Source organism: Crocodylus siamensis, chromosome 2 (genome assembly GCF_052110815.1).
Source record: "Crocodylus siamensis isolate JL-2025a chromosome 2, ASM5211081v1, whole genome shotgun sequence".
Lineage (NCBI taxonomy): Eukaryota > Metazoa > Chordata > Crocodylia > Crocodylidae > Crocodylus > Crocodylus siamensis.
In genome coordinates this window covers 266,012,941-266,039,824 of record NC_143396.1, presented here as the reverse complement: position 1 = coordinate 266,039,824, position 26,884 = coordinate 266,012,941, and the positions used below count along the sequence as shown (strand labels likewise).

At 42.7% G+C, this 26,884-nt stretch overlaps 2 protein-coding genes across 4 annotated transcripts in view; one reads left to right on the top strand and one right to left on the bottom strand.

Moving 5' to 3' along the window:
* Positions 1-3,323, top strand: part of ITPK1 (inositol-tetrakisphosphate 1-kinase) — a 230,712-nt gene extending 227,389 nt beyond the window's left edge. For all 3 annotated transcript variants that reach the window (XM_090033903.1, XM_090033904.1, XM_090033905.1), the window contains one exon: positions 391-3,323. In XM_090033903.1, the coding sequence (XP_089890029.1) occupies positions 391-713 (323 nt within the window). In that variant the 3' untranslated portion in view covers positions 714-3,323. The remainder of the gene's footprint in view (positions 1-390) is intronic.
* A 7,563-nt stretch (positions 3,324-10,886) lies between these two features.
* Positions 10,887-25,685, bottom strand: CHGA (chromogranin A). Its single transcript, XM_090033902.1, has 8 exons — positions 25,562-25,685; positions 25,356-25,402; positions 22,667-22,760; positions 22,279-22,347; positions 20,729-20,824; positions 18,490-19,008; positions 17,229-17,674; positions 10,887-11,462 (listed from the first exon to the last, which is right to left on the bottom strand). The coding sequence occupies exons 1-8, from the start codon at positions 25,620-25,622 to the stop codon at positions 11,379-11,381; spliced, it is 1,416 nt and encodes a 471-aa protein (XP_089890028.1). The 5' UTR covers positions 25,623-25,685; the 3' UTR covers positions 10,887-11,378.
* Positions 25,686-26,884: the final 1,199 nt, after the last annotated feature.

Here is a 26,884-nt window from a genome sequence, read left to right as displayed (position 1 = left end):
CCTAGACCCCCGCTTGGGGAAAACATGGGGAGTCATCCCCTGCTGTACCACTGCCCCTGGGGATTGGGAGGAGTGGAGCAGGCACTGCTGGACTGGATCACCCTAGTCTGGGGAAGGCAAGGAGAGCAGGGGAGAGAGGGTGGCTGGCTCTGAAGATCTGTATGCTCAGTCTCCTGCAAAGATTTCTACTGGTGGAAATCTCTCAGAAATTTCCAGTAGTAGAAATGAACATCCATTCATGGCCAGTGTTTGCACCTGCAGTCAGTTGTGTGCACAGAACTGTACTGCAGAGTGTAAGGGCCACTTATGACTGGGGGCGTACAGAGAGAAGGGATATTTGTGGGGGATGACTTGCTGCAGGTGACTCACTTGCTTCTCTTTCCTTCTCAGGTTATGAGGGCGTTTCAGAATTCTTCACAGACCTCCTGAACCACATAGCTGCTGTCCTGCAGGGCCAGGCCCCAGAGGTGACCCAGGTGAACCACAGCAAACTCCTGGCTGAGCAGACCAGTGGCCTTATGGGGGAGCGGACATGCTGTGCTAGCACAGGCTGCCGAAGTGTGGTGGGAAAAGAGTCCTCCTGGATTGTGGAGAACGAGACCAACAGCGCGGTGAAGCTGCAGCACCAGAGACTAGGCTGCAACTCTGCAGTCTCACCGAGCTTTCAGCAGCACTGCGTTGCCACTTTGGCAACAAAAGCTTCCTCCCAATAACCAGCCGATGCCATGGACTGAGGAAAAGGCACAGGGATTCACATAATGATCCCAGAACCAGAGCAGGCTGTAACAACACAATTACTTTAAAAAAAAACAAAAAAAAAACACAGAAGAGAGAAAGAAAGGGGAAAAAAAAACAGAAAAAAAAATCTTCCATTGATTTAACCTGATTTGTTGATGAAATGATCTAAAAAAGGGAGGGGGGGAAGTGATCTGGATCCATTTCATCAGATTCCAGTTGCAAATCTGTAGTGAGTTTACACACACTTGTGTTTTTAACACTAGATCTTAATGTGGAGAGGGTTGCTTTTTAGTTATCGTTTTTCTTTGTAATCACCAATTACCAGCATTTTAGAATCAGACCTCACGGAATCAGGAAGAATAATGGTGTAGGTGGCATGCGTGAATGTGAAAGTGCTAGAGAATTTTTCCCCTTTCGCAGATGCTTCACATTTCCTCTTTCCAGCTAGGCCCTCACAGAAGTACAGTGAGTCTGGCCATCATTGCTCAGTCCAGACTTTCATCAGTCACTTGATAGAAGTGTAAGGACTGCACATGATTTTAATGGGACAGAAGAGATTACAATTACTTTTGTTTTCAAAATGGAGGAGGCAGCTAGTTCCAGCTCTAGGATTCTTTTCCTTGAGCCAGATTACCCAAGATAAAGGCAGCTTCCATTTGGACTTGCATTATGGCAATAAGGAACAGTTTCTGACCCAGAACAGCTAGAGTCTAAAACCAAAAGGGTACATAATACAGCTGTGGGTATGCCAGGGGTTGAGTGACTTTTAGTGGAGAAAGTAGTGCTCTCTCTTCCTACAGCTGGGTGTAAGACCCTGAAAGAATTAGTGGTTTCAGTTCATTCTGTAGCAAAGAATATCATCTGCTAAATATCATTCATGCTGTGCTAAAGGGCCAGCAAATGGGTCTACTTCTACTTTCTTAGAGTAGTAAAGCAGTCTTGTGGAGCCTGTGAATGCATGGATAATTGAGATTTGAAGCCACTGCTCTCAGTTGAGGCATATGTAATCCCAATGTAAAACAATTCTTCTCAGCGGTTAAACGCAGGCAAAACTGGGTGAAGCAGGGCTGTGCGTCTGTTAGTAATATATGATTGTTCTTCTAATCTAGAAACTGTTGCTATCTTGAACCCACAAGTAAGGCTCTGTGGGATGATTTTACAGAGCAGTGTGTGTGTACTCACTGTGAGGAGTAACACGTTGATTGGACGTTGCAATTAAGATGCCACAGGGGACCTGTGATGTATATGAGATCTTAAACATGGCAGCATTTCCTGTCCTTCAAAAATTTCCTGCAGCTTTTGCCAGTCGTGAACACTAAATGAAAGGTAACTGAGTTGGTCAACCTGTGAGTTTGACACTACTTTGGTGGGGTCATGGCCTTTCCATCTTTAGATAATTCCTGAGCTATATTCGAAGTGACACTGTTAAGCAAACTTCACCTTAATTAATCTCTTATCTTACAGAAATGATAGTTCCTTGTTTTTCTGTTTTTGAACCTTAGGCATGTATCACCATGGCATCTCAACGGTGTCAGCTTATTCTTGTATCTGATATTGATGGACCCTGTGATGGACAAGACTGGGGGGATGTGATACAAAGCTAGGGAGTGGAAGGGCTGGGAAGGAGGAGTGAGCCAAATCATTTGAAAGGAGATCACTGCCATAAAGTCATGGTAATCCGTCGTGGAAAAGTCCTGTAGCATGTAGTAGGATTTTATTAAAAAATCCTTAAAACTATAGAATCTAATAGAAAATAATATTGTAGTGCCATTCAAAGGAATTCTATAGCAGGGATTAAATTTATAGGATACTTAAAAGCCCCCCTCCCAAAACCCCCCAACGAAACAACACCTTTAGGAGAATTATTAGTTGTACATTCTCTAAAACTTCCTCTGTACAGGGCTTCGAGTGTCAGGTGTTTGTATTAGATTTCAGAGACAGATTTGTACAAACAGACATGTAGCAAAGGCCCTGCATCTGTGTACAAATCTATTCTGAATCAGGCACCTGGCACAATGCTAGGTTATTCTGAGGCTGCTGAATCCCACAGGTTACTTTATTTTGCAGGTCTCATGATTGGTGGTGGTGTACGAGGTGTGTATGCCCTTAGCCAAGGGTTTCTAAAAGTGTTTATGACAGACCAGACCTTTCCTACATCCATGACTGAAATAAAATTGACATCCAAAGTTGTTTTGTTTTTCAAATCTCTTGTGTTCAATATGCAACAAAGATTCCCTCAGGAAGGACACCGTCAGCGTGTGCTTTTGTATGATACTCTCATGTAACCAGCTGGTTGGGTGTTTGTGGACTTGCCATTTGCTCCCTTTATAAAAATGGAAATATTTTAATTGGGTAATGAGGGTGGGAAATGATGCTAAATCTGGGTTAGTAATTCAAGACTTTTCAAACTAACTATGTTTACATGAATCTGAGTGTTGGATACAAGTAAAATGTCTGTATGCTGTTTCCGAATTATAACATTGAATAAGAATTTATTTTCCTGGCTGCCTTTCGAATTTTGGTTGGCCTATATTGCACTGCTTTATTTCTCCAAAATAAACTACTGAAATCTAATTTGCATTTTACACTTGTTTACAAATAATTTTTAAACATTTATTTTGTAATTCTCTGAAGTTTTACAAAATACTTTATTTAAATATGTTCCAGAAGTTGGCAATAACTAGAAAATGAGTTTATTTCACTAGCCTGATCCTGACCAATGTCTTTCCCTTTGTCTATAATTTATTTTATTTATCAAGTTTATTGCTATCATTTTAATTTACTGAGCACCAGTATCATGCAAATGTTTTTTATTGACATGGCATTGTAATGGGGTTTCCAGATAAATACCATCTAATATACCTAAAAGTAAGTTTTTCTTCAAGTTATTGAGTTACCACTTTAGTGGTACAACTTTGCGGATGCCATTGAACTGGGAAACCAATGGTGAGCTTTTTACATTTGTTAATTCCTCATTATCAGAACAGAGGCAATAAAAAACCAAGGGTTCTTCTGTACAAAGTATTTGAGCACTTAACATTAAATGTGTGTCTAAGTACATAGCTAATGATTTAAAGCACTTAAATACATACTTAAGGTTGAGCATATCTTAAGTGCTTTACTTTATTTGACAAGGGTAGACTACTTTTAATTATGCTTGTACTTCATAGTACGCTAGTTAGTGTTCTGTAGTATTTTGTAAAAGTAATGAAGTCTTAGTAATATTAGACCTCACTCTAGAGTATTCTAGCTATTGCATCCTTGCTGGGGATTGGGGGAAACTTCCATCTTATGTATATGAAAAAGGGAATGTGAATGAGTGAGGTTCTGCTATATTTTTGGAGGCTTTGACATTATCATTGTGTTGACGGGTAGAATCTCCATAGTAATTATATTCTAATAGTCAAGTTACCCTGTAAAAGTTAAATTCAGTTCTGTTGTACTGTTGTAAACCTGCACTAACACTCTAATTTCCCTGAAGTTTTTCCTGGTTTATGACAGGATAATGGAGCAGAATTAACTGCGAAAATTGAAATCTTGGTCCCATGGAAATCAGTGAAGTTTTGTAATTGGTCTCAAAACAAGAAGATTAGTCCCGGTGTGAAGAAAACTTGCATGGTATTGAATAGCCTGTAATGTAAAGCCATTACCTTCACCCATTTGCTCCAACCAGCTTTGACACATGCTTTGTTTTATAATGGTTATATCGCATTACTCAGTTCATTACTCAAAGGCCAGTTTTAAAATGCGTTATGACTATGATGATCATCAGTGTTTATTTTTGTGGTTAGTGAAATAGAGCATACCATTGGGATATGCCATTTTGCCTTTTGGTTTATCTGTGTCTGGGTATACAAAGCCTGTGTGCTGTATGTAAGTGCTGGTTGACTGGGCTGGTGGACTGCTAGAATCCATTTTATCCATGGATGGTAGATTTGTAAATGTAGCATGTTTTAATGCAAATGACAGAGTATATTACAGATCCCGGTTCTAAATGCATGTGCGCTTCTGTGTAGGAGGTCTATTAAATTTTTGTGTATTTTTCTGTAGTAGGTTGTTCAGAGAGAAAATCGCTGATTAAGTGTTTGTTTGTTTTTTAAAATACATGAATTCATTTTAAGGACCTGATCCTACTACCTGAGCAAGAGTTGCAGATTCTAAGGATTTCTCAAGATAAGGCTCCAGATTCTCCAAATAACTTGGGACTATATCCAACCTGGAAACAGCTGGATTTTTAGCAGAGGAATCAGAGACAAGATATTGCCCCAAAACAACAGAGTAAAACTAGTCAAAGGCTTTAGCTATCACTGGTCTAATACTTTTACTCCAGTGAAAAAGCTTTCTAACCCTGCCAGCTTTTAAGCAAAACTTTGCTTCATAAACTAGTTGAGTGGCAGCAGCGGCAAGTGAATCAGACCTTTAAAAACTGACTAGTGGCCACAGCCTTTGTAGCTGTTCAGAAAATCTCGTTCTGAAATGCATAGACTCTTAACTGATAGCATTTGAGCCAGTGACATTTGTGCAGACTTAGAGGAATGCACTTTCATTACTAACTTCCATTTCTTTTTTCCCTCATTTTTAGTAACAGCGATTAATCTTTTCTTTGAGAGGCAGTTAGCCCTATTAATCTGAAGTCAGGCAGAAAGCAGGGTAGATTTTCACCTTGTAGACTGACTAAATCAGAGATCCTGACCTTTCACAGCATCTGATGAAATAAGCCTGTTACTTACAACTTATGAAAGCTCATGTTATACATCTCCCCTTCCTTCTGGCTTTCTTTTCTTAGTCATGTTGTGTAAGTTTGTTTATGACTTGGTAACCATAACCATTTTTTGCATCCTCTTAATCTTAAAAAATAAGATAGATAAATAGATTAAAATAATCATTTCTGTTAAATGTTCCTCTCTCTCAGACTCAGCATTCCAAATAAGACTACTAATTTAATTGGCAACTTCTGCTTCAGTGCAATTTCATATAGGGGTTTTTCTTCCAGAAGAGTGGCTCCTATGCCCTTCCTTCTTTTTCTGCCTGTTCTATGGATCTCAGCCACTGAATGCTGAACTTTTTGATTTAATGTGGCTGCCTAAAGTGGATCAAATCATAAAAGATTTTAGGGGACAATCCTTAGCAAGACCATGATTTGCTAGAACTGTTAATTCTAGTGAGATAGAGGGAAGGTTATGTGCTTGATGGTGTTTAGGTTATACTGAACCTCTGCTTACAGTGACACCTTTCCTGTGGAGGGGAAGACAGATTTAACTGTCAGATCCACCATGTGTGTGTGTCTGTGTGCGCACATGTGAAACAAAGAGAGGTTTTAATTTCTAAAAACCTTGAGTGAAATCTTGGTGTCATTTGAAGCCAATTGAAGCTTTGCCATTGACTTCAGTGAGGCTAGGATTTCACTTCCCAACCCGGGATCCATTGAAGTTGACGTAGCATAAGGTATGTCTATACTGTCCCAACATGACACCGTGGAGTGCCATTTGGAGACGTGGTGGACCCACTACCTCCCTAGCTGGAAGCAGTTTAGCCGCCTTGGAATGTGATGCTTTATGCATGCCAATAAGCCCTGTTTTACAGAGCTTACATAGATGATTGGCTTTCACACAACGGTACAGTAAGGTGACTACACCTTTTCCAGTTCAGGACGTAGCATTCTCCAACTGGGCATGGCATATCCCTGTATGATGCTCCCTGGGGCTGCCCTAGACTGGTGCAGAGATATCTTCTTATGGGTCATGTGACACCATTGGACTTGGAACTTGTATTGAGCCTACTTGCTATTTATTTGCATGGAACGGGAAAATAAATGGCAAAAATCCAAATTCTTTTGCTTGTGCCAGGCTCTTTGTGTGATGTTATATTTCATTGTTGCCTGGGAAATCGGTGGAAACTCCAGAAACAGCCATAATTGAATGATTGGAACTCTTGAAAATCAGGTCTTCCCAGTTAATCAATTTAAGGAAACCCATATTATTTTCATTATCTTGCATTCTTTCTACAGTAGTTTTCAGATATAAATTATGTTAACATTTTGTGTGAAAATTTTTATATATAAAAAATTATGAAAGGGCATGTGTACTTTAAGTATGAAATAGCAAGTTTCTGTTTTAGATGTTAGGAGCCCATAAGAATGAGAGGGGTTGTTTATCTCCTGTAAAGAGTCAGTGCTGTAAAGAAAAATATTGTATTAGATGTATTTTTTTTAAGTTATTTCTTTGGATTGTTTATTCAGTATTTTATATGGCTCACATATATCCCTGTGAGAATCGCATATCCCATTGAATGCCAACATTCTCCTCAAACATAATCCCTTAAGATCCCATAGCTTTAAGAAAAATATTCCTTCATGTGTGAATGGAGTTGTGTGTCCTCCTTTGTCCTTGGCATGGTTAAAATGTAGCGTTCCCAGTCCAGTGCCACGAGTTTGGGACCATTCTGATTTTATTTAATTTTTTTTGTTGTGATGAGTATCACGAATATGACAACACACATACATAAATCCAGCTTTAGTGTTAACAAGCGTGTGTGTGTTGTGATTTTGCTTCAGTCCTGTTCACAAATGACTTATGAAAATAAAACAAGTTTTGTACTTAATTTGTATATAAGTATATAAAATTTTAAAAAAATCATGGCTTACTGTAAAACCAAAAATACATGCTCTTTTTGGCTTTTTACTTTACTGCATGACAGAATACATGTGATGATGACAGTGAAGATGGTGCTTTCTAACACCATTTATTTCAATGGCAACTTATCCCATTTCTTCATTTGCCAAGCACATGTGATGGAAAATATTTTGGTTTTAACAGTAGAGTATTATGCAGTAAGTATTGTATTGTTATTTCTGTAATTGTTTTGGAGACAAAACTGTCCCTTTTCAACACATAATGAAATAAATGCCTTACAACATCTCTCACTCCGCAGTTTGTTAATGAGTGAAGAGGGCATGTGTGGGGGTTCTTGCTACGGGCAGCAAAATTTCATGATATCAGTTTTCCCATCTTCCTTTTCAAACTTAGTTACTTTTGGTGGCTAATTGTAGACCTGATTTATAACTGCCTCACTAATGAGTGTCATTTCTTTTTTCCCAGAAAGATGGTGAGTGAAAAAAAGATATGCATCAAATTTCATTGAGGTTTGACCCTCAAAGTAACCCAGCCATGCTAGTTAGTTCTGTCTTTAAGCATGATTATTGATTCACAGTGCTTTAGTGTGGTCTTTCCTTTATACTTCTGAGAGGAAATTTATTTTTCTAAGAAGCATTTATAAAATCCTGCCTGGGATGTGAATTTGCTTCTCTTTCATCCTTTACTTAATGATAATATAGGGGTACATCTGTGGCATTGGTCAGCAAATATTGACTTGTTAATATTGTGTTCTACTGTAGCTCAGATGTCAAATTTACTAACTAAATTTAATAACTTAAAGGCATCACCCATGCCTGTGGAAAGACTGTCTCTACCACACAGCATTTACAATATTTGGTAAGCAGTTAATTTAAAAGGATGGTTTAAAGAATGAATATTAGAAGCAGGCTACAATTCTCTAACATTTGTAGAATTTTAGAATTCCTATGGTATCACATGCATTTAATTTAGACTAGATCCTCCATGCTTATTCCCAGAAGAGTAATAGAATGTAGAGTAAGGATATTTGCATTTTCTTTTCAGTTAAGATGACCTGCATACAACCTGTGGACAAGTCGTTTCACATTTCTGTGCCTTTCTTCGCTCATGCCCTCCGTCTGTCTTGCCTGTTTATATTACAAGCTTTTTAGGCTTTCTTATTGCACTTGAAAGTAGTTCTCACTGCAATGTGGCCCTCACCGCAGATGGAACCTATAAGCTCTACCATAACAATGATAATTATGAAGGTTGCAGAGACTGGAATCTAACTTGATATGTTAGCTGCACTGCAATTCATAGCCTGGGTTGAAAACTGGGGGGAGGGCGGGGGTGGGAATTCCATGAGGAATATGGGATAGTTGTCTGTTTAAAAAAATAAATAAACAAGGCCTTTCTTTCCAGTTCAGGCAGTACAGAAATTAGCTGTCCATATGCCACTTACCACTGACTCAGTCTTTGGTTACAGTGATTTGGCTAAAACACAGTTCTAGTTTGTGAAGATAGGACCATGGTGGTGTTTCCCTGTCAGCTGACAGCAGATTTAAGACTTTAATTGGGCATGAAAAATGGATAAAGCATGCACTGAAGACTGAATCTTTCTTAGCTTTCTCTTCTATTATAAACTGGAGCCAGTATCAAAAAGGGGACCCAGGATTAAGAGTGAAAAAATGGTAGAACTCTTCCTAGACCCAGCTTGTGCTCCTAGTTTTGCTGGATATTTCACTGAAATGATTAGCAATGAGGTGCTTACTCTAGTTCCATATTTGCCTAAGCATTTACAATTCTAGGTGCATCTGTAGTGTTTGTTTAATGTGGTCATTAGCGTTCAGAGTCAATACCCTTTGAGATGAAAGGGGTATCCCAAATCGTCAAGACCTACAGTTCAGGCTGCCATACTGAAGTCTCAGTAAGATGTTCCTGCTTCAAGTCATGCCTGGGAGGCTTCCTTTGTAACTGTGAAGACTGGTTTTCATCTTACAGATTCTGATGTAGCTATTGTACGGGTTGTAACATGATGTACCATGTAGTTGCTATGTTTTGACACTTGTGCATTGAAATGAAGATGCACTGTAAAAAAGCAAATTGACTACATTGATCCCATCCATTACATCCATCCCATGTGTATAATTTATCCCAATGGGAGAAGATATGAAATTCTTGAGTTAAATTCTGTCCTTAATTACACTGCTACAGCTCTGAAAATTAGTGTGGCTGGGAACAGAATGAGATTCCTTAAGGCTGGCCTTCTTAACCTTGCTAGACTTTCTTTTTCTTTCTGAATTCTCTCCCTTCCTGCCCAAACTATTTGCTTTTCATTTCTAATTAGATCAGTTGCAGAAACTTCTAAATCATATTTAGTTTGCTTAAATTCCTGATGCTGGGTCTACAGGCACTGTCCCTTTTTGTATCTTCCATTGAAGCAAATGGAAAACCTGGCATCTGAATTCTGGCTCTGTGGGCACCTATACATGTGCAGCAAGGCTTTTCCAATGCCCTGTAATTACAGCATATTGGAGCAAACTCTAATAGAGTCTACTGGAATGGTAATTACCACACTTTAGTTAAAGTGCCTCCACTGCCATTTTTCAATACAGGGTTGCTGAGGCATATAACACTTGGAATGCTTTAATTAGAGCAGCTTTGAGTTGCTCTAATTAAAGCGTCCTGCATCCCCTGCCATGGAGCATGTGTATAAACAACCTATGGGCGCACACATGCCAAGGTGCACACTTCCCATAGCACAAAAAGCTATGGCACATATTTGTGCTGCTGCTTTTTGTTGCAGAGCACACCCCTGCATGCATGCTCTGGATGCAGTAGGAAAGGCTGGGGTGTGCACCTGTGCTGGCCCTAGCAGCCTTACCTGGGGCCTCAGGGGTCTCCCAGGGCAGCAGTGGAATCAAGCCGGCTACTCAGAACCTGTCCAACAGCCAGACTATGGCTCTGGCTGGCCAGGCTCCATTTCTGGCAGTGCACACTGCTGCCATGTGCACTATGCTGTTTTTTGTTTTTTGTTTTTTTTTTAGCTGTGTTTTTTTTGTTTTGGTTTTTCTTACACCAGGATCTTCCGAGGTCCAAACAAAAAAACCCCATTGTGCTGTGAACTAGCAGTGTGGTCAATGGGTGCACATGTGCAGTGTGTAGTTCAGTGTCTTAAATGGATTTGCAGTACCACAAACTACACATTGCGCTCCTCAGGATGCATCCTATAGGTTTTTTTAAATGCAAGAAACCTGCCTGCCTATTGTTCTCCTGCACCTCACCCTGTTTTCTGAACCTGCATGTGATGGTCATAACTCACTCCCTGCTACATGGTTGTCTTGACACAGTTTCATACTAGTTAACACTAACAGCAGGCAATAAAATAGTGCTTAATGTATCAGTATGGCGGGACAATATAGAAAACTTTTTTTCATAGGAATAGAGGAGATTTTGGTCCTCTCTCTACTTGGGTTATACAATAAGAAAACCCCTTGTGCTGTGTGCAAGGATTGAGAAACAGCTGGAAAAACAAAGGAGGGAACCCATCACCATTTTATTTTTCCTTAGATAAATTTTTATATAGAATATATTACAGTCAGAGTTCTCAGATTTTAATCAAAAGATAACAAGTTATTGCAGTTTTATCCAGAGAAACTAATGGTAGAAGTGAAACATTCTAGAAAGCTGTCCTGTTTTTTTTTAAAAATCAAAAGAAAAAACCCAAAATGCTAGAAAATGCATGAATAAGTCACACGGTTCAGGCTACAGGACTCCAAAGGGTACAAGAAAGAATCCAGAGTGGCTGAGAGAACACAAAATCAAGTATGAAGCAGAGGGTGAGCACAACACTGTAGCAAAGAGGGCCAAGCCTGTTATTTCCTAGCAATACCAGCTTCCTAGATGAAATGCTTTTGCTCCATCTTTTATTTATTTATTTATTTATTTATTTATTTAACCAGTGAATTAAAAAGCTGTGTAAAAGGAGTCAATTTCTGGCTTCTACTGATGTTACAAGTTGGGAAAACTTCAGCCTCTTCTTAGCTCATGAAGCTTGTGAGCCACTTTCTCCAGTTCAGCTTCTATTGCTGCCAGGCTCTCCAGCTCTTGATCCTAAAGTAACAAGCCAATAAATCAAAATGATCCCACAGGTGAGCCAGCCCTTAACTTTTTTCCCCTCCCCCCATTGCCTCATTAAAGATGGGAGGGGGCTTAGTTATTTGAATTTTGATCTGCTTTGTAGGCAGCCCAGAGGCAATGTGGTTTTCAGTGGCTGAAATAAAAACATGATGGTCTGAACTGAGATTCCCTTCCCCTGTCTTGTTCCAGATCACACGTCAGGCCAGTGGCTTGTCATATCACCTCTTTGCTCTTTTTCCCCTCTAGCCCTTTCTTTAGACTACAAACTCAGCATGGCAGACACTGCCTTGCACAATACATTGGTACAATACCAGCATGCCAGGGCTTGGATCTTGGTTAGAAGGGTTTTACTCTAAAATAAAATAAGTAACTTTCTGAAGCAGGTTCACATTTACTGCCTTGAAACCACTGAGAGCTTTAGCTGCCTTCTGTGTGAGCCCTTCTTGCTGGGAGGGCCTGCAGACACATGCCCTAGATTTGAAATCAGCCAACTGTTCCCTTTTTATTCTAAATGTAAAGTGTTCTTGATGTAACCATCAGCTGTGTCACACACTCCTAACATATACAGTAGTGGCATGGCAGCTCTCTGCTGTTTTCCAAGATCTAAGGAATAAAGAAATTCATAATGCATTGATGTAGGAGATCTGAGACATCCAGCCAAGTGCAGAAGAGATCAGGAGCTCCTGCTTGGAGATTTTAATCTCCTTAAAATTAAAGCTGGGTTGTTCAGAAAAGATGTAAAGAATCCAGATAGTTTTAATATTCACAGACAAGGAGAGTATTTCTCAGTTCATACACCAAACGCCATCTTAGAAACATGTTTAGAATAATCTAGGCAAGATAATTCAGAACACTCTTTTACTGCTTTACATGCCAAGTAGATGCTACTCATGGATCAGTCTTTATAACACCCTGGTGACTTAGGTAAGTAAAACCCTCCCCCACATCCTTCAGAGAGCAGATGCCCGAGACGAGTAGCCATGTGAAGTGACTTGCACAAGACCATGCAGCAAGACAGTGGCAGAGAGCTATACTTGAAGTCAAGATCATGTGAATCTCTGGGCAGTTTGGTACAGGAGAGATAATCTGCTTCATTTACAGTGCTTGCCATCACTTTATCCTAACACAGCACATACGGAAATTAAACTTCCTGTTACACTGAGGGTAAGCAGCATTACTCACATCAGTTAATCTGTCTGTGGGTTTGTTTTCCCAAGCTTAGAGGAGAGATGAGAAAAGCCAGCAAAGCAACTTACAATTGCTGATATCCTCTTAATGATTCCTTTTCTCTGGATTTGCTGTGAATATGATGCTTGCTGGTTATGGGGATGTAGGTTTACAAATATTCAAAACAAACCTGGCAGCTCACTGACCTACTAGGAGGTACTTCACGTGCTGTATAGGGACTGGATTACACCTGTACAGAACAAAGGGCTCCTGGTGCCTGCATGGGCATAAATGGTGCCTTGAACCAGCAGTCCAGCTCCACACATGCTGCTGTATAAACACACAGAGCCTAGCTGTGCATTTAGACTGCTCCTCTTTAAACAAACAAAAAGTATAAAAAGGTAATGGGGAAATTTATTAATGAGCAACCCTTCCCAAAACACACTTTGGGTGCTTTTTGCTGTGGCCCTTTTCTGAGGCTATTTTGGTATAGGTGGTCTCCTTAAGGCACAGTATTTGTCCAAACTAGTCTGCTCTCAAACCCCATGTCTTGCTACAAAATAACATGGGTTCATTTAGCAGACTAACCTGGGCCATGTGCCATTGACCGTAGGCATGCACATAGAGATGCGGACCTCTGGCACTAACAGCACAACTTCCTACCAGCTAAATGGTCCCTTGGGGCTACTAATAAATAGCAAAGATTTGTACTGGCTAAAGGCCACTGCCAGAGTGAGCCATGTCTCCAGGCTAAGATGCATGCATTTTCTGGAGGAGGGGAGGGCAGGGTAGAAATAAAAGGTAAAACCCAAAAGGCTCAGCCCTGCTAGTGGACCTGGTCTCTACACTGGAAAATGCCTATCAGTCCCAATGAGAATTTGCCCAAGCCTAGCTGCAATCCACAAAGGCCAGTGCTCCAGTACTGTTGAAGTGGCCTTTGACCTGCCTCACTGCTACAGAAGAGGGCAGCAACACATCCAACCCATGCTAGAAACATTCAACCTTCTGCTTTCAACAGCATGCAGATACCAAGTTTGATCTTGCTTTGTTGCACAGGTGGTTTATGGGGGAAAACTGCCATTCAAATCCCTAGTGCACCAGGAAGGGCACTGCTGCAGTCCAGGACTTGGTAAACTAATCAGGGTGAGTTTCTGTTTCTGAAGGACTTGTCCCCAGAGCAAAGATGCTCTGAAATCTGCTCTCCTGAACACCTTCTCCCCCACCCCATATACATCCCTATTCCTAATCCTTGTCCTTAGTTAAATAATGAATAGCAAAAAAAAAAAAAAAAAAGTCAAGAGAAGCATTTCTGCAGTAGTCTAATAGCAGGACACACTTTAAGATGAGGTAGTCAGATGTCACTGAAGATTAATGAATGCAGAGCTGTACAGTTGGATCTTCTTAGGGGGGAGGAAAATAAGATGGGTCCTCAAAATCCTTAAAGGCCCTGGTTTTTCACAGGCCCTGACCCTTCCAAGAAGTACTGGATGGACCTCCCTCCAGAGTCTACTAAAACCATTGTTTAAGGCAACCAAGGAATATCCACAGGACTTAGCACCTCCCACCGTAGCACAAGGGATTTAACTTGAGGGACTAAATGGCTTCTCTTCTGAAAGACTACTCAGCAGGTACAGAGAGTGTTGAGTATTATCCTATCCCACGCAATTTCTACTCTCCTTCAGGATAGTGCTCTTGATTCTGCCAATGGCTAACATCACTCAAAGCAGCACATCCTGTTTTGTGGTGGGGGAGAGGCTGGTTTTGCGACTAAGACTTGGTGCTGGGAAGCTTCTATTTCCAAGTGTGTCCCAAAATTCCTTGACGGATGGTTTGCTCACGCTCTCTGCGCTCCAGTTTCCTCAGTTGTAAAGTGGGAATAATACTTACCTGCATAGGCATCACCTTTTATTTTTGCCGGGGGTCCTAAGTTAATGGACATAGAAAGAAATGCATAACACTTTCCATGAGGGAGATGGACCCATTCTTACATGCCCAAGGCTCTTTGTAAAGCATTTTGATGGAAGGAGCTAAGAGGTGCCATCATGTAAGTTAAGAAAGTCAGTATCCTTTCCTCAGTGCATTTGCACACATGTGGACTTACCCTGCTATAGGCAAATTTAATCCTCTAGCCTATTAGTGCCACCTACTTCATTTGGATATGGAACCTCCTGCAAGTTCCCTTTTTGCAGCATTAAAGGTATTGAACTTCTCCTCTTTCATCAACTGCTGCCTAGAGGAAAGTTGTTAAAGGTACCTGGTTGCCTCCCCAGAGAGATGGAAAGATGGTCTATTTATAACATAGTCAGCTCTTTGTAAACATGGTGATTTCAGTGCTAAAAGATAGCATACTAAACTAGCTGACTTTCAAGATGAAAACTAAGCTGCCAGTCCCAGAACAATGAGAGTAATTGGCATTAAGGAGTTTTAGTTGCTTCTAAGAGTGATTCTAAAGTAATAGTCATTCCCATAATCTCCCTGCGCCTGCAGGGAGTCCAAGCATGCTGAGAGGTAGGTATTTCAGTATTTCTGAATGTCAGGAGGATAGTGTGGAACATTATTGCCAGAATCCTAAATACCCACAGAGAGATGGAAGAGTAATTTCTGTTTTAGTGGTTTCCCTCTGCCCAACACATTTCAGTCCTTTCTGCAGTGTTCAAATAAATTGTATATGTAACACCAGTTAGTGTGGTTATACTCTTAGAGTTCAGTTAACAGTTGAACATCTAGTTATTTTATAAACACACTCTGAAAGTAACAGGAAAATGTGGCCTGGAAGCATAAAACAGAATGGAGGACGGCCATCTGCTAAAACATCAGTACCAGACCAGTGCTGGAGGCAGGATAATATAAGACCTGGCCTGACTTCACAAACAGAACCTGAGCTTGATTTGTTCTCCTATTCTAGGAGGAAGCAGAGGAATAGGAAGGATGAAAAGTATAGTAAAGGGGGTTCTCTCCTACAGGGCTCTACCTGTATCTTTGGTGGGGAGAGTTCTTGTGCTCACATGCTTTTACTGTGGACTGTCTCCCCTAACTTTCCACCCTTTCCCTTGGGGCTCCATGATGGGATATACAATCAGTTAACTGCAGTGGATACTCAGGACCCCAACACCTTAGATGCTGACTGAAAGCTTACAAAAGCACTTCTTCCCCCCAAAAAGCAAATTAAGTTCTTTGGCAAAGGTGCAGGTGTCACTTCCCCCTTAGCTATAGCCACTGCAACCCTGATCAGTTTGACTGCAGAAGTTGCTCCTCCTTGCAGTCCCAGTTATTCTGATTGGCTTGCTGTTCAGTAGGCGGTCAGGATGTCTCAACAGCAGGCCAGAGCTTATGCAGTAGCAAACAACAGGTCTCACCTTATTAACTTAAATACATGTTCCATCCATTCTGGTATGAATGGGTCATACTGTAAGGGGCTCCTGCATCCATTCTCCCCTGCAGCTGCAGGGGTGAACTCAGTAGGGCTTTGAAGAAATAAAACTTAATGAAGGCCTTGCACAGGTCCTCTAAGGGGGAAGGGAGGAACAAAGTGACTACACGGTTGTTCAATGCCAAGTCAGTCATTTGCCTTGCCAGCTCTTCCAGAGTGTGCATCAAAGTGTTTTTAGTGTCTCCTTTGATTTGCCTCCATTAAGGCCAGGTCTGGAATAATATTCTTGTGCAATCTCCCCTTTGTCTTTTAATTTTTAAGCTATGGCAGGGAAAAATAACCTATTTCTAGCCTTGGGGAAATAAGTAGCAGCATACCAGGAAGAGAAAAAAGGAAGAAAGGGAGGAAACTAACTGAATATATAGAAATATATAATATGGATATAATACATTATGTGAGATGAAGAACCTATAGCCACAGCTCCACACAATTCCCAGAGACCTACACTTGGGTAGCTTCAAAACTCATGCTAGTTAAAGTTAATGGTAAAAACTTCAGTTTCTTCTGTCCAGCCCCTTCCCCTCCCTCCAGTCCTTTATGGCAACAGTCCCTTGTCTGATAAGTGCCTCAACTTACCTTGTGTTTTGCCAGCCTGAGCCTCTATTGGTCCTGGCCCTGGCTTTCCACTTAGTGCCTAGCACCAAATGAAAAGAAGTTTGTGACAGTTTTCCCCCAGGGCATAGGCCCAGAGGCACATAAAGACAGCAAATATAAAATCAAATATTAAAAGGGGAATTCTCTATGTTGCCACCAAGAGGCACATACATTCACCTAAATAACATGTGCAACTCCAGAAGCTAATTGTAAGTATGCTTTTGTAAGGCTGCTTTCTACATATGAATTTTGGTCTGCTTAAGCAATCTGGCTCTGTAAATGTGGCTCAGGTACATACATTGCTCCGACTGCCTCCGGGATTTTGTTTTTAAACCTGTATGGTTCCATTTCCATACACATAATAACTAACAACCCTGAACAGCAGAAAGGTCACAAACTGGTAAAACGCATGTTTCTTCCCAACACTGGGCTTACTGAAGTAGCTCTGTCATGTGAGTGAGGCACCTTCCTACACCTTCAAGGGCACTTTGGATAATTGCTAATATCTACATGGTATTTTCAAATACATGCACAGGTCTCTCACCAACCTCTGTTCTTCTGTTAGCACTTCCCTCTTCATCTTTTTTTTCCTCTGGCATGGGGGCAAGTGGAAACCCTTCACTGCTGTCCTCCTTCGAGTGGTGATTCCAAGACCTTCTTACATCTTCTTCAGGACTATTAAAGTCATACTTGCGGGACCTGAATGACATTTTCATGGATCTGTCTGGGTCTTCACCACCGTCATTTTCCTCCATGCGCTTCTTGGTTGTCAGCTGCTTAGCCAGCTCATCCATTTTGTTCCATCTCTTCAAGTCTCCCCACTCTTTGGAAGACTCCTCCTCCATTTCCTCACTTTTTACTTCCCTGGTGTGATAGGCGTCCTCTGCCTGCATGGCTTCATCCTCAGAATGATGCCTCCCTCCTTTCATTTGGTAGGATTTCTCTTCTTCAGAGTTCCTCCCTCCTTTGCCAAAGCCTAAAGCATCTTCATTATCTGAAATATTTATTGAACATTATGACAATGAAAATGAGGTTTTGTTCGGAGCTAATTGTATTCAACCATACCTTATTTACTACTTACAGAAGGGGCCAGGATGAACAAATTTGACTTTCTGGCTAACAAAGAGCTAAATCAGTGGTTCTCAATCTCTTTAGGCCTGAGGCATCCCTTGAAAAATGCCAGCTCAAAACCAATTGTTTGACTATAGAAAAAAAATACAGCAACTTTTCTGTTGCAAAGAACTCAGAAAGACTACAACGGATGAGAGTGTTTTAACACCATGAATTCCCATTTGAAAACTTTGGGTTTATGTTGTGAATCATGTTTGTGCATCTAACAGGGGGGCACCCCACAGCATCCTGGTTGACAGTCACTGGTCAAAATGAAAACACAGCTAGTTATTCTGATGTGCTGAAGAAAAAAATATGGATGCAGTGCAGTGTTGATGGCAGAGACTGGAGTCAGTGACATTCATAAAACACTTAGCAACCCTGAGGAGCAGAAATAACTTAGTTAGAAACTCTTTAAGAACTGTATCCAGCCAGAGTCACAGTCAAAGCAAAGTGTCAGAGGACCAGAAGTACAAAGACATTTAGGCGCCTGTACAGACAGGCAACCACTAGTGGAACTTCTGGTGGCAGTTGGATACCTAACACATTTGTGTATTTTTGTATGTACCTATTTTTATTTCTAGGCTGCTATGTGCCTTTGTAAATCTGTCCTGAAATTCTGTCAAATACAAAACCCCCAAAACAAACAAACAAAAAAACAATCAATGAGGTGGTTCAGGCACAATCAGAAATACATACGGTCTCCCCTCTGAATCTCCTCACTCTCATCCTCATTTGACCCGAGGAGCCCGTCTGTTTCTGTTGGGTGTTCATCTCTGGGGGTGTCTCTCCTGCCACTATCTTTCTCAGCATGTTCTTCTACAGCTTCCTCCTCTTTGCTTTCCTCCTGGTCCTTTTTAGAAACTCTTTCCCTTGCTTCCTCAAGCTCCAGACTTTCATTGGTCCCTGCAGGCTGATCTTCATCCTCTTGGTGCTTCTGCTCAGACAGCTCATCCTCGCGGAGGTCATCACCAATGTGATTGTCTAAAGCATCTTCTCTTGGGGATTCTTCTGCCTCACCAATCTCATTGCTCTCAAATTCCTCTGCATTCTCCTTGTCGTTTTCAGGGTCAATGTCACGTGGCCTTGACTCTCTCTCTTCCAGGCTGTTTTTCTCGTCCTCTTTTGAGTTCTCCCTCTCATTATGCTGCATTTTTTCTGCCTCTAGCTCAGCAAGGGAGGCTGCAGCTTCCTCTGCAGGGATCTCCTTTCCCTTATCTGTGGGGTCAATATGGCAAAAATAGAACCTGTCTTTAATTGTCTGTTTTACATATGAAGAGACTTCTACATTTTTCTGAGGATAAGTTCAATTCATTGAATCATTTAAGTGCAAAGTTAAATGATTTAAGTGAAAAGGATTTGCTTACATTGAAGCGTGTCAGTACTTCCACTGAAGCTTACTATATTGAACAAGTCAATGTATATGCTCATGCCCTGATGAAGCAGCATCTTTGCTGTGGTCTAGACTTAAATGGCAAGCTAGCAGTCCCCTAGAAATCAGACTAAATATATAAAAGTATCAGAGATGCCAAAATGCTTTCTGCTACATGACTCAAAGGGCTGTAACTCTCAGAACAGCCCAAAGAGATAGCAATGTGTTATTTACATGTAACATGGGGTTGTAATCTGGTCAGCTGGCCACATGATTCTACCAATTTATGGCTGTTCACCTCGGACTGATCTCAGAGCTCTCATGTAAAAGAGTAATTATAATTATATTCTCATTTCAAGAGAAAAAGGAACGGTAAAAAGCAAGAGGTATATGAAAATAGAACAGAGGACAAAGTATGGCATATAACTGGAAGGAGAGAAAGGGAGAGAATAGAATGAAAAAACACAGAGAAAAACCTGTGAGGTGAATAAATGTAATGAATGTCCCTCATTGTACTAAATATCCCTGGCATAAAAGGAGCAATGGTCTGACTGGCTGAAGTCCCAGATGTAGGAGCATGAGGGTCAAGACTCCTCATTCTAATCGTGTCCACTGGGGCTGGGAGAGTGATTATGCCACCAGCACTGTAATTCGTACAATAAGGCAATGCCTGGCTTCTGCTCCCACAGATTTCAGTGGGAGGAGGATCAGTTTCTGGCCAAAGGAGAGTTTTCAGTCTCCTTTAGTCTTGCTCCCATAATAACAAGCAAATCAATGGGAGTGGTTATTGGTCACAGAGGGTCAGCAACCCTGGGTGCATGGCAGACGATAGCAACAGCTCAGAACATTGCCCAGCAAGGGATAATAAACATCTAATAGAAAAAGCTCTGTAGCACAGTAGGAACTACACTCGATTCATTTAATAGTGGTGTGGTTTACTTTGGACTCCATTCTCTATGGAAGTCTGTTTGTAGCAGGCTTCTCTGATGTTGGCATGACCTTCCTCTTACAATGGAAAAGGGAGAGCATTGAACTATAGAAGGTAACTGTGAGGCAGCTCTAGTTAGTAGGACTAACTAGGGAGGAAAAAAACCCAGCCAAACAGAAAACCCACAGCTGAATCGAATACTTTTAGGATGTAAGCCCACATTATTTCAAGAGCTGTATGACTCAGCTATTAATGTTGTATGATGGGGGTGATTGTAACATGTAAACTAGAAAAAATATACAGCTAGTCAGAGTTACGATTCTTTTCATATGTTATCAAGTGTTTCACCAGCTGGCACTCATTCTAATATGAAAATGGGCGATACTTTTGGCAACAAGATTGGGGAGAAAAAAAATTCAGCATTGGCTATCATCTAGAATTTCACCATTTACTCTAGCTCAGAAATGACTTATTTCCTAAGCCTTTGACCAATTCCAAAGCAAGCCCAAGGTCACTAGGCTATTTCAGCAGTAAAAAGGCCCCCACATATGCAGGATATGTATGCATCAAGGCTGATAGAAAGAACATCCCTATTACTGGTAATACACTGATTTACAGTGGGTTATGCTGACACTAACCTCTTTGCATGTTATCATTCTGGCTTTCAAGGACTTCTGAAAGTTCATCTTCAAACCCACTGTTTTTCTTCTGCTGCTGGTTTCTTTCATTAGCACCTGTACCAAGGAGGGAAGGGGAAAAAAAGAGCAATGTTCCCTACTATATTTTAAAGATTGGGATTGGAATAAAAGTTTCAGAATATTTTTTTTTCAGAATGAATCTTGGACAGTGAAAATCTGGATGAGAATATAAATTAGCAGGGCTAAACCTAGGAGTAGCTTGAACCAACTGGAATCACAAGGCCTAAGTAAAGTACATTGTGTGTAAGCCAGTGTATCAGAGAGATATAATCCCTAAGCAAACAGACATTTAATGTGAGAGAGACATCTGGAAAGCAGCAATGCTGCAGGAGGGGACTCAGGGTGGATGGAAGAATATGAACTGAAATGCAAGGCCCTCCTCTAACAAAGCATGCTAAGTATATGCTTATTTTTAGTCATAAGTAATTCCACTGAAGTGGTGCACTTCTCCTTCCAGGAGTTCCCTAATTATCTCCATGATTCAAAGGGTAACCAGGACTTATACATCTCTTCCTGCTCAGTGCTTGCTATTCCTGCAATGCAACATTCTTGCCCCCTCTCCCATGTGCAATCCCTTCCACTTGGTATATTCATGGGAAGCTGTGGCCTCTTTTGCCAAACCCTCCAGTAAAGAAGATAAATAGGGATTCTTCCACACAGTATGCTGTATCGCTCTCACATTTCATTGGAAAAGGAGAAGCAAGTAGGGATAGTGTCCAGAGACCCTAACTCTTAGTCAAGATAGTGGTTCCTATTGTGCTAAGTTACACACAAACACAAAACTAGTCCCTGATTCCAAAATAATATAACTTAACTAGGTAAGGCGAGACAAGTGCTAGGAGAAAGGAAGTAGTGTTACTCTTGGTTTTCTGATTGGGGAACTGAGACATAATGCAACTTGCCCAAGGTCACACAAGATATCTGTGGTAGAGCCAGGAATTGATTGCACATTTCCTGAGTCTCAGTTTAGTATCTCTGCTATTAAACCATCCACCCAGCTCTTCTCTAGCACTTTGGCTATGCCTATTCTGGGAATACAGTCTCAATTTATCCCACCTCCAAATCTTAGTAAGGAAAAAAAGAGGGTCAACATTTTTGGACCAGTCCTCCTCCCTCACTATGAAGAGGCCAAGCACTATGAAGTATGGTCTTGTCTAGTCACACTTATCTCATTCCCAGCCAGGACAGAGTAGAGAAAAAAAGAAGAACCTCCTATGGCCAATACTTCCCCACTTCCTTCCTTCTGCTGCTTCCCTGAGATGCAAAAAACATTTTGCATTACAAACCTAAGGAAAACACAGTCTGTGATGAGAGAATAACAACAGGGAGAATGGGATAGCAAGAAACCCCTTTAACTCAGCTCATCTTGTATTATTTTAAGCCTGGTTTAATTTGAGGTGTTGAAAGGCACCAGTACAGAAGACTCATATAGAGCTATAATAAAACTTGTTGCCACCCCTCCTCACAGTTTAATTAATGCCGGACTATACCTTCAATTGCAATTTCTTGAAGCTCCTTCAGTAAATTTTGATGTCGAAGGATTGAAACGATCCTTTTATCTATGACAGAGAAGCTTTGTTATGGAAGATTTTGAACAGCAAGACAAGCTTTTTTACCTGCCTTTTTTATCTGGTCCTTTATCTAATCAGCTGATTTTTTAGATTTGATCTTACTGGTAAATCCCCCCGCCAAATCAGTTTACTTAAAAGTTACTAGATTTTTTATTTCATACAAATGACTCCCAAACTTCAGCTTCAGTGCAGGCAGTGCTTTGTCCTGAACTTTGTCCTGACAGGGCACATGCTCTGAACTGAGCAGTATGTTATTTACAGCTGATAAGCAGTTTTCATGAGACCATGGTAAAGCAGTTTTCCATACCTCCTCTGAGAGTTTCTAGGCATTCCTGGCTGATTGGCAGTGGGCTTGGTTTTGACAAAGTATCTGAAATGACTTCTACAATGCACTTCCTCACCTAGAATGATACAAGCGTATAGATTAAAACATCCCTGCTCTTGTTTGTATTAGCCAAGTGATAGGGAAAAGGCCAGGGCCCATTTCATCTTATACTCCACCATTTAGCTTTGGGATGTCCCATTTTCAGGTTCATACTGCTAAGACAAGGTATACAATTTCCAAACAAAGGTGCAGTACATATGTCAATTTCCTACGCATTCATTAGACTTGGAGAATACAATATCTACTACCTAGCTCAGTGTCTGTGTTAAAATTAAGGGAAGGGCCAACAATGATTAACACTACAGTGAGGATCTGCTGCTGCAGTATTTATGCAGAAAAATTACCTATTGCAGTCGCAGCATTTATCAAGCATCTGATAAGGCACATTAGGGTCAGAACTGCCAACTGAAGAAGAGTCCACAAGTGAATAAAATTAATTCTTGGAGAAAAAAATTCTAATTCACCCTGCTCATCTCTTCGCATCCCAAACTTCTGTCATCTTTCGGTGTCCATCATGCAGGTCTGAACTCTGGCACTGTGACACCTTGAAGAGATTCAGAATACTGCCATATTGCAAATTAACTCTAATCAACAACTCCCAGTTGACTAGGATGGTACAAGCTTAAGTATACTAATTCTCCAATCAAAAAAGTCTAACTGTTCATAAATTGCAAAGCATTAATTCTTTTCAGCCATGTGATTTTGCAGATTAAAGTGATTTTAGAAAGGGATGATATAGTGAAAGATCTTCTTGAAATGCTAGAATGATTTTGTAGCCATGATGGTCCAGGAAGTATGACAGTGGCCAAGAATTCTGTGGGTGATATATTTTATTGGCCCAACGGCATTGTTGAGAGAGCCTTAGACAAGCTTTCAAATGCAGAACATTCTTCTTCAGGTCCTTGCTTTCTGCTTGAAAATGTTCTCAGTGTTCAAAGAGATTGCTTGCAACTCTAGAAAGAGTTCAGGATAGATATACAATACCAGGGGAAAGTAAATTAATGTCTACACTTTCTTTGATTTCTTCCACACCACACACAATCCATTAGTATTAATTTTAGATGTGCTAAAATGAACTGCTTGTCCACTGAATGAGAGCAGCAGAAACCAATGTCCTTTTTCATACTGAGTAGCTTCTCACTGCATGAGACGTCGGTAGGACCTGTGGGGCAAAGTGTTGCTAATCATGCAAAATGTGAATCTGGATCAAAGAAATGCAGTAAAATCAGCATTCTCTAGCTCTATTCCCATGTTCTCTTGTTTTATGCTTTAAACTGGTTGATTCGGCTGAGAGTTTACACTGAGCGAAGATTTCAGGGTCGGGCCCTAAAAGGGCACATGAACACTACAAAACAGTCTAGGTCAGGAAGTGAATAAGATTATCTCCAGCTGTAAGTAACCAAAGCAGAGCAGCTATAATTACTCTGGATGTAATTTCTCCATAGATCTTCTCTAAGTACATTCTGCAACTACATTCTTAAGACCCAGTTATGTTGTACCTACTCAGAAAAGCACCCCATCGAAGCTGCCTGTAAGTGAGCAATACCAGCTTTCTAGGGCAGGGGTGCTCAGCCCCTAATCTGACCCCTGGGACCAGTCCACGGGGCTCCCCATGGATCTGTGCAGGGCACTGGAGGGCCCCAGAGCCCAATCCCATCCATGCAGGGGTGTCAGGGGGCCTGGGCCAATTCACAGGCTGGCCCTGCACCATGCATCTGGCCTGCAAAACCATAAGCACCACTGTTCTTAGGGCATTTGAACTCTGAAACTGATGAAGGAGTGGGATGTTTTAAGTGAGGGTCCGAGTCCCAGTTGAAATCATTCTGTATTAAGAAAGCATAGTAAGCTATGAAGGGAGCCCCCCTTTAGTGCCCACTGCCCCTAACTGGGCGGTAATGAACTGCTACTCAGCTCTTCTCCACCACGTCACGACCTGGAAGCGCAGGCTTGGTTCAGGATGACAGGCCAGGCAGAGTGCTGCCTCACAGGCTTACCCTCAGGGCAGAGGGACAAGCTGCCTTCTCTCTCGGCACCAGGAGGCGATAAACAATTGCCATGTGAAACTCAACTCCTGAATGTTTCACAGTGGCGGCAAAGTCGCTCAGCAAGGGCTTGCTTCAGTTCCCACCCGCGAAGAGAAAAACTCCTGCTGATTTCAGTGGGAGCTGAACCAGGTCTCAAGCTTGGAAGAGGATCAGGAACCATCTGTCTCTCAGGACCAAGTTCAGCCTGGGCACAGCCCCACTGACTTGCCTGCAGTTGCAGGAGCTTGTGGCAAGACAGGGGCCACCGTAAAAGCGTCCTTTTTGCAGAAGACACATCTCATCTTGGCAAACACTGAGGTCCCAGAGCTGCCCAAGCACCACCCGGTGGAGTAGAAGGAAAATGGGGCTTTAACAGGCCCCCTCCCAGAGCACCCTGGTGTGGCAGCCGGCTCCCTTCTCTGGGGTGCCCCAAGCCCGGGCCCTGCCGCCTGCTGCGGGGGCGGCGGCTCCAGCCAAGCAGCCGCAGCGGCTCTGCAGGGGCGGCAGCCGCGAGAGGGGCCGCGGGCCGGAGCCCGCCCTGAGCCGCGCTAATCCCCGGGCCGGGCCCCGCTCCCCGCCGCGCTTACCTGCGTGTCGCCCCGGCCGTCCTCCGCGGGCAGCGGCAGCAGCAGCCCTGCGGGACAGAGCGGGGTCACTCGGGGGGCGATGCCGCGCCGCCCGCGCTAAGGGCGGCCGTGACCTTGACGGCCCGCCCCGCCCGCCCGCGCCCCGCGCCCGCCGCCCGCCGCCCGCCCGCCGGAGCTGTCCGCGGTGCTGAAGGCGCCGCGCTCACCTGGGCCGGCCGCCAGCAGCGGCAGCAGCAGCAGCAGCGGCGGCGGGGACAGGCGCACCATGGCGGCGAGCGGGCGGCGGGAGCGGCGCCGGTGTCGGAGGTGCCTCCAGCGCCTCAGCGCAGCCCGCTTTATAGCGCCGCCGCGGAAGTGGCGTCACGAAGCCGCCGCCCCCCGTGTGCCCCCCCCGCAGGGGCTGCGGGGTGTGTGTGTGTGTGTGTGTGTGTGTGTGTGTGTGTGTGTCGTGTCCTGCCCCGCTAGCCCGCAGGCAGAGCCCACGCGAGCCCCTCCCAGCACCCGCCGCTTCCCGAGGGTCCCCAAGGAGGCTCCGAGCTCCTCCCGGAGGTGACTGTGGTGTGTCGCTGGGACAAGCTCAGCGATTGTTTCACGCTCCCGACGCCAGCGTGAAGGACATGCTGCTGGGGAAGGGTAATACCGCCTCTGCGGCCATGCTCTCTTCTCCCGGCCGTCCCAGACCTGTTGGGAGCCGAGTACCCCCTTTCGCGCTTCGCAGCCCCCCCACCTCCGACATACCCAGGGGGCAGGAGCAGGCCCCGTGTTAAACCTACTGTCCCCCAAGGGCTTTCAAGTGTAGGGCTGCTTTTAACTCAGGAGTGCGGGCTCCATGGCTGGTTCCCTATTCTCCTTTTCATGTGGCCTCTTCATTGTCAGGTGCTCCTTGGTTCAGCTGTCACAACAGGTTGGGCTGCACTGCACAAGCCCACTCAAAATAGAAGAGGTAGAGGACCTTTTTGCCTGCAGTGCCTCACACTCATAACACTGAAGAGTGGCAGTAACTGCTCATCTGAACTGCTCATCGCATGGTTACATGTTTCTGAGACCATGACACCAGCACCGATGACAATTTTGCTGTACAAGAGAAGCCACACCTTCAAAGGCTACAAACAGACATTATGTTTGTCCCTGAGTAAATGGTTTTATCCCAGGACAAAATGCAAACATTCAGGCATCCACATCTGTTATCCCAGGATAAATCCTAAATGCTTCATGGGATAGATAGTACTAACAGTTTATCCCAGGACACCATAAACTGTGTTTGAACAGTTATCCCAGGATTGCATCATTGAATAAATGGCCAAAAAGCAGCAGAGCATTCACCCACCCACTAAATACTGATGAGAAGGGTGATATGTGTAGGCACCAATCACAGGATACTTCTGTTCCCGGACAAACACAGGCACAGCTGATCCAAGGACAAATGCAATATCTGTTCCTAGCCCAAAGGGAGGAAATATCATATTGTATCCTCCATCTCCCTTTGTACATCATGGCCTTACAATCCTTGAGGTACACCCTGGAGGACT